The 8,102-nt window shown below is 33.9% G+C and overlaps 1 protein-coding gene across 1 annotated transcript; it reads right to left on the bottom strand.

Annotated features, from left to right (window-relative positions):
- Positions 1-1,314: 1,314 nt before the first annotated feature.
- LOC125401079 (olfactory receptor 14C36-like) lies at positions 1,315-2,247 on the bottom strand. Its single transcript, XM_048435310.2, has one exon. It carries the CDS (start codon positions 2,245-2,247, stop codon positions 1,315-1,317), a length of 933 nt encoding a protein of 310 aa, XP_048291267.2.
- Between the last annotated feature and the right edge of the window lie 5,855 nt (positions 2,248-8,102).

The raw sequence follows: 8,102 nt of genomic DNA, 5'->3' as shown, positions 1-8,102 counted from the left end.
GGAAAGTTCTTTGCATCTATAATTATAAACCTTAATCTAGCCACAAATGTTTAGATATACAGTTGTGTCCTGACCTGTAGAATACTAGTACAATGATGACTCAAAGTTTGTCTGATTTGAGTTAAGATCCACACCTCAAATTGGAACCCATATACACCACTGCATGGGTGACCAAGAACCTGAGACTAGATAGCCCTAGGGCCTAGAGTAAAACCAAATGCTACTGTTTTGAATAAATTAAATTTAAAACCTTAAAAATAACATGGCTCTTAATGATAATCTGCTACTCTCATAGACCAGTGTCTTGTTCAATCATCATTGAGAAATTTCCTCCTGTAGTAAATGGGATCAAATGCAGAGACTCACTACCAGACATTATGCAGAGAGTGAAAGAACAGGGACCTCGGAGCAGTCAGCTCTAAATGGGATGCCTCCTAAAAATCCTTCCTCTACTGGCTCAAGCAGCCTTGTGCAAAGGAAGCTGGGAGAGTATGAATCAGAGATGAATGAGGAAACCAAGAAAACAAGGTCCTCTAAATCATCATGATCTATGCACATATGAACTTACAGAGACTGAGGCAGCATGCACAGGCCTACATGTGTCTCATTAGATGGAGTATTCAAGCTGAAAGAAGAAGTGGACACATGTCCCTTTCTCTAATTCAGGAACAATCTCTATTTGATAACCACTTTCAAATGTAAATTTAGTTTCATCCAAAGGAGACTCACTGGGAAAACAAACTATTCTTAAGAGTAGACTACACATCCAGCAGTAGATGGTAACAGAAAACAAACTCAATGGTTTAATTAGAGAATCCTTGCCTGATAATTTCATTTCATGGCTATTTTTTAAAATCTTATATTTTTAATATATATTATATCGATTTCTTTCTCCCTCTTTTTACTATATAAGTCTTCTGCATATATATCACTGCTTTCAATTTAGTATTATTTGTGGGCTTTTTCAGTGTTTGAATGAGTGGGACTCTGCATCTATTTTTTGGGGCCTTTTCTTTATCCCTTTTCCATCTGTTTCTTCATTTTGGGTTGTTCTGATGTACTAGAATTGTTTTCTCTTATAATACTTTGTTTCATTTTATTTTACTATTAACTTTTAGAAGCCTGTTTGTTTTCTAGTGAGCGAAAGGAAGGGGGTGAATCCAGGCAGAAGGACAGGTGAGGAGGAACTAGGAGAAGTAGAGGGAGAGATAACTACAATCAGAATATAGTATGTAAAAATAATTTCTTTTTAGTATGTGGGTGTTTGTTTATTTTTCTCTAGAAAACCCTGACCTTTATAATTTCTTTTTATGATCAACTCTGAAAAAAAATCCTTAATGTTATTTTCCTCACAGCCTCCTTTATCTGTTTGTTTCTAAGACTATAGATGATGGGGTTTAAGAAGGGTGGAACAATGGAATACAATACAGAAAGAGTCATCTCCTGAACTACTTCTGAGGTTACCGGAGTTCTTAGATACATATAGGCACCAGAAGTAAGGAACAAAGACACCACAACAATATGAGGGACACACGTGGAAAAGGCCTTCCCTCGCTCCCCTTTAGCAGGAACCCTCAGCACAGTTGATAATATGTGAATGTATGATACAGCAATTAAGACAAAGCAGCTGCCACTGACCCCAATGGCAGACAGAAGAATTAAGAGTTTGTTATTAAAGGTGTCTGAACAAGAAAGTCTCAGTAAAGACGGGACATCACAGAAGAACTGCGGGATCAAATTAGACTGACAGAAAGACAACTGGACGGTTTTGATAGTGTGTACACCTGCAATGACAAGAGAACTAAGTAGGGAGGCCAGTGTCATCTGAACACAGACGTGGTGATTCATGATCACAGGATAGAGGAGAGGCTTACAGATGGCCACATAGCGGTCCTGAGCCATGACAGCAAGAAAGAGAATCTCTACACATGCACAAAAGAAGACCAAAAAGATCTGTGCTGCACAGCCAGCCATAGAAATATTTCTGTGGTCAGTAATAGAGTTGACACAGGCATTGGGGATAGTGACAGAAACATAGCACATGTCTAGGATGGATAGGTTTCTGAGGAAGAAGTACATGGGTGTGTTCAGGGTCTGGTCAACTGTGGTAGCAATGACAATGGTAAGGTTTCCTAACAGGCTGCCCAGATACACCAGCAGGAACAGTACACTCAGTAGGAGCCTGAGCTCATAAGTTTCAGCAAAAACCTCCAGGAGAAACACAGTCACCAGAGTGGAATTGGTCATGATCTCAAAGTACAAGTTTATCTGTAAAAGAAAAGCAATGACAGAGAATAACCTAAAATAATTGATAGATCACTAACATTTCTCATAATACCATTTACTTCTATTTTCTAAAACTGACTTTATGGGTGAAAAGTCAAGTATTTGTTTCTTTGGCTTGCATATGCATTTATCATGCATCTTTGTTATTATTCTTTGAATAATGTATAATATGAAAATTTAAGTTCTAAATTTTATACTTGAGTATAGGAGTGTTAAAGTGCAAAAATTTATGCATACATAATTTTAAAGGTAAGCTTCTCTCAGCTTGATAAAATAATGTAACAACTTTTAAAAATGTTTTGGTAACCACCAAAGCTACTACTTAGCTGTAAACCATTATTTAAAAACAAAACAACTTGAAAACAGACATAAAAGAGGTAACAAAGGAACGGTAAGTGGAGAAAGAGCTGCAGCTAATATTTTTGTTGAAGTGTGTGATGCATTAGAAATGTCAAAATACTAACGGCATGAAATGAACAAAAGTTAAAGGAAACTTTTACTTAGTGATACTCAGTAGTGAACATTAACTACTTTTAATCCTTATTTGCATAATTCATCTCATTTTCAAAAATGGTAGTAAATCATTTTGTCAAGAGGCAGAGAGAGAAAAATTTTCTTCCAAAAGATATATTATGACATCCATTGAATGTATCAGCATATCTCGATTATATTTAACAGATAGCTGTCAAGATCATAGTCTAAATATTCCCACAAATTCGTTTAGAACTGTAGTAAAGCGAGCGTTGAAATTAAAACCTAAAACTCAGTTAAAGAACACAACACCTAACAAATATCTGACTGAAATGCAAAAGATACCTGATGCAGGTTTTATCAGAAGATGACCCACCTTGCAATGGATGAGCAAAACTGGTGTTTATGGTGTGTTCAGTGTCGCCTTTGGCAGCAGTGTAAGTTGGCAATTCGGAGGGAGTAACTGAGCATCAGATCAGGCAGGAACATCCATAATGTTTTTTATTATGGCTGCCGTGTGCTACAGAAAAGGAAGACTGGTCACCTACAAAGGTCCATGATGGGCACTCAGGATAATTATATTTTGGACAAAGTACAGGGTGATATTATGTTGAAACTCCGCAAGTTATTGAGAAGCTAGACCTAGCTGTTTTTAACCAGGAGTAGCCTACAAGTATAGTGTAAATTGTCAATATCTTTGCAGAGATTTTAAAAGCTCTATTTCTATACTTCAAATATAAAAACAATGTTGTAATTTAAATGGCAATATAGTAAGCACAAACAATGCACAAGGTAATATTGTATGACATCTTTGGCAAGATTGCAAGAAATTCAACTATAAAAAAATCATACAACTGCAGCTGAGGTGAATGGCCAGAAGGAGCAAGAGTAGTTACACAAGACTATCTTGCTTGGGGGATCTATTATAATCGCTCTAAAAAGTTGTCACTGGAGTCAAACATCATTAAGTTACAGATACCTGTGCTTCAAATATAAGAGTATATCTCAATATAAAATGCAAACTGAAAGATTTTTAAATAAATGCCACAATAGAAACATAAGATTTTAATAATCAGTCTTCAAAATGCCCAATAGATCATATTGCAAATAGATGTTATAAATGGTAGATGTGCACACCATGTACCCAAAGGATCTCACAGAAGTATATGGAAAATTCACCATAAAAGTGTTGATATAATTATGCACTGAATATTCTCCAGCAATAATACTCATGAATTATTTAGCCTGATACTCACTGATTTTGAACACAATCACATTCTGCCTTTCATCCATTTGAAGCAGCAGGGATCATCCTATGACACTCTTTCCTCATCTCTTCCACTGAACATACTAGTAGGAAATTTTCTATAGCATGTAATCCAAAAAATAATAAGTAAAATTAAGGGACCTGGACTACCTTATTCAGATTCAGTGTGATTTGTTGTTTTGTTTATTTTTGTTATTGGATAATAATATAATTACATTTCTCCTCTACGTTTTCTCCCTTTAAACCTGTCCATAAATCTCTCTCTGTTCTTAACATTCATGACCTGTTTTCCAGCTGTTATAGCCCTCATTAATGTATTCATATATACATACTTATTCCTAAGTAAACTTGTTCATTTGGTATATAATGAAATGACCATTTATCACTAAATGACCAATTTAAAACTTCTCCTAAATCACTTTAGAAACCAGTAAGCATTAATATAATTTAAATAATACAGTTTATGTTTTTCAAAATTAAATATTCATGTTTGAAAAATAAGGTGATAATATTTAATACCTGCAGAAGTATGGAAATTACCTTACTATATCCTGAGGTGCTCAATGGGTTTTTCAAATCGGATTATTCATAATTGTTCATTTTCAGAACTGATCTACCAATACACATGCACTCAATAATATTTCTTCACTCAAACTATTAAAAAATTGATAAGATATTCAGGAGTATTTTGTTAACATAATATGTAGCAATGGGTTGAAATACTAATGGCAATGAATACATATCCCCTTTTGATGAAATATGCCAAGTTTTTATAAGCCTAGAGCAAAGAATGAATCCTCTGGGAAGAATATAATATATTGACGTGAATATAATTAAAGACGTATTTATTTATTATTACATATTTTCTATACATAAATGTAATTTTAAACTTCCAGTGAGATCTGAAGACAGGCTGAAAGTCTTTCTTAAAAGTTACCATTTAATTTTATAATAAGTGTATTTAAAGTTCATAAATGAATTTATATATCTATCTTAGATTATATTTCTTTGATTTTAAAATAGTTTATTCTTAATTTTTTGCTAAAAGTTATGCACAGTTAAAATGGAACTTAAAAAGTCAAGGTTAGCAGAAATGAATACTTTCTTTATCAGGTAAGTATTTTTAAGAGTTGTATCTTATACAATATACATTAAGCATTGCTTATCACTTTTACAAATAAACTGTTTATGATTTCAATATAATAAAAATATATTTCAAGTAATGTAATATCATCAAAACATGCTAAAGAAAGTCTTCACAATTGGTTCGTGGAAAATCTTTACAAATATTAGAAGAGGGACTTAATAGCTGGCTCAGTAGTAGTTAGGGGCATTGGCTAGTAATGCAGAGGACTTGGATTCAGAATCAGCATCACATGGTGGTTAATAACTGTTCCATAATTCCAACTCTAAGGGTTCCTGCAGTCTTGCCTGGCCTTCTCTAAAGACAATTCATACAGGTGGTATGCATGCATTCTCGCAAGCAAAACACCCATACACATATAGTTAGGAATATATACTATATGAGTTTATATACATACATATATATCTGTATATGTAGCATCAATTAATGAAAAAAGAGAATGTGATACTGAAAGAGAGAAGGAAGGGTATATGGGATTGTTTGGAGGAAGAAAAGGGAAGGGAGAAAAAATATAATTATATAACTTCAAAAAAATCTTTTAAAATGTTTTCAAAAAAGTTTACAAAATTTTTTAACACCAGGTACATATGCATCTGCTATATAGGTAATGAATACATAAATATATTAATATTGGTATATAAATACAGCAAATATATTTTTATAATATGAATATATTATATATTATATGAAATGTTTCAATCCTATGTCTTTCTTTCCTGGGATTGTTTTATATACAGTTGTGTATCATTTTGTAAATATTGAATAAAAGGATATTGTAAGTACAAAGTATTAGTCAGGTGGCATAGAAACACATTGATCGGTTGTAACATTTTATGTATGACACTTTGGTCCACCACACTCCATGATACTGCTGTCATACTTATAATGAAACTTCTACAAAATAGCTGGTCTTTCTGTGATTATTTTTCTCTAAAAGTAATGGATGCTCTCTTGCTCATTCTCTTAATGGAATTACTGACTGTTTCACAGGTGACAAATATGAGCTTTCTCAAACATTCAGGACTTGTAATTTGACTGCCTGTTCCATTTTAAAACCTTTCAAACTGAAGTGGCGGAAATTCTGGGAAATCCTCTTGTAGGTAAGTAAGAGGGAAGATGCAGGACACTCACCAGGCATTGCTCATCATTCAAAAATGAGACTGAACCTCTCCGTTGTTAGTTTTTTCAAGTAAAAATCTTAAAGATAGTTCATGCTGTCTATAACAGGACACAACAAGTCTCCAAATGAGTAAAAGACCACTTTTGCCTTTTAAAAATTGGCTATTTTTGTCCTCTTTTATCTAAAATGTAGGCATCCTCCTGAGTGCAAAGGCTATAAGAACACAGGCTTTAATTGGGACAAAATGTCCAGGGGATTTAGGTAGGTGATTATTTATGGAGAACTGATAAAACTGGACCCAATTAACATACAGGATTAGACATCAGCAGAAGAACAGGGTCAGATGTCTCCTGAGTCACTTGAAAGTATGGCTATGTGATTAAGATAATGGATAGAGTGAATAGCACATGGATAGTCTCTATCATCTGAAATATGTGGCAGGTTCCTGCATGGACCTCAGGACAATATTCTCTGTGGATTAACATCTCAAACCAATCAGATATTCTCTCTCTCTCTCTCTCTCTCTCTCTCTCTCTCTCTCTCTCTCTCTCTCCCTTTTTCTCCCCTCATCCCCTTTTGACTTTTCTCTCTCCTTCTTTTTCCTCTACATTTTGATATGCTCATCTATGAGAGATACTGAAAGAACAGAATGATATCATCTCTTTTAAAACCAAAACCAGAAATGTAAAGTTTGGTTGCTAAGGACTGAAACAAGGAATTAGGTCTTTGAATATCCATTAACCATAACATTGAGACCAATAGCAACATGTTCCATGCTCAAAAACTGCATTAAAACCCAAATGGCACTTTTCAGTTTCATGGGTTTCCAAAAAATTTTAAGTCTTTCAACTCCTTTTTTTAGTTTAAAAAGAATTGTGTAAAAATGGATATTATGAATTACACTCAAATATTTTTAAATTACATAATATTTCACAACAGTAGCTAACTGCCCATAACATTTTAATAGGTAAGAATATTAGAATTCCCCAATTGGTTCCTATAGCATTGGAAGCTGGGAAGTAAAATACTTTAGATCTGACACCTCAAATAGTATAAAGATGGGAATATAGTAGATCTAGTACCACAGTTTCAGTCTGAAAGGCAGAGGCTACTTAGAGCCAGAAACTGTGAATACATGATATATTTCCAGTTCTGTCCTTCACAAGGGAAGTTTGAACTTTGCTTAGTTTTTAATATTTTTAGAAATTTTTTAATTTTAGTATTTAATTAAATAAATTATATATTTTATTAATGTAATGACATTTTAGACAGACTTTTCTTTTTGACTTGCCAGCTCATAAGTAACTACATAAAGAGTTATTAAAGATTACAAAAGCTCCTTCTTAACTTAGACTTGCTTCTAACTAGCTCTTATAACTTAAATTAGCCCATTTAAAATCAACATTCTTCCCTGTGTTTATCTCCATTACGCCCATCCTGGTTATGCCATGTCTGATTGGAGACTCTCCTTTTTCTTCTCTGAGCTCCCTCTTTCCAGAAGTTCCATCTATAATTCATGACTAGCTATCAGTCATTTAGCTTTTTATTAAACTAATCACAGTGACACATCTTTGCACAATATAAAGGAACATTCCAGAACATCTCCCCCCCTTTTCTTTGGCCTATCCTGGTCATGCCTAGACATTATTTTCTCTGGTCCTATAATCATCACTAAACCATACAGAGGCCACTTTATTTGTGGTAGAAGAGAACAAACCCTACCTCAAGTTGGTAGAATAACTCCAATGTATCTTGCACTTGATACTGATTTTAGTAGTATGCAAAATGTCATTGTTTGGGCAGGAGAAGATTAC

Source organism: Myodes glareolus, chromosome 24 (genome assembly GCF_982192425.1).
Source record: "Myodes glareolus chromosome 24, mMyoGla1.1, whole genome shotgun sequence".
Taxonomy (NCBI): Eukaryota; Metazoa; Chordata; class Mammalia; order Rodentia; family Cricetidae; genus Myodes; species Myodes glareolus.
This window is presented reverse-complemented; position numbering and strand designations above follow the sequence as displayed.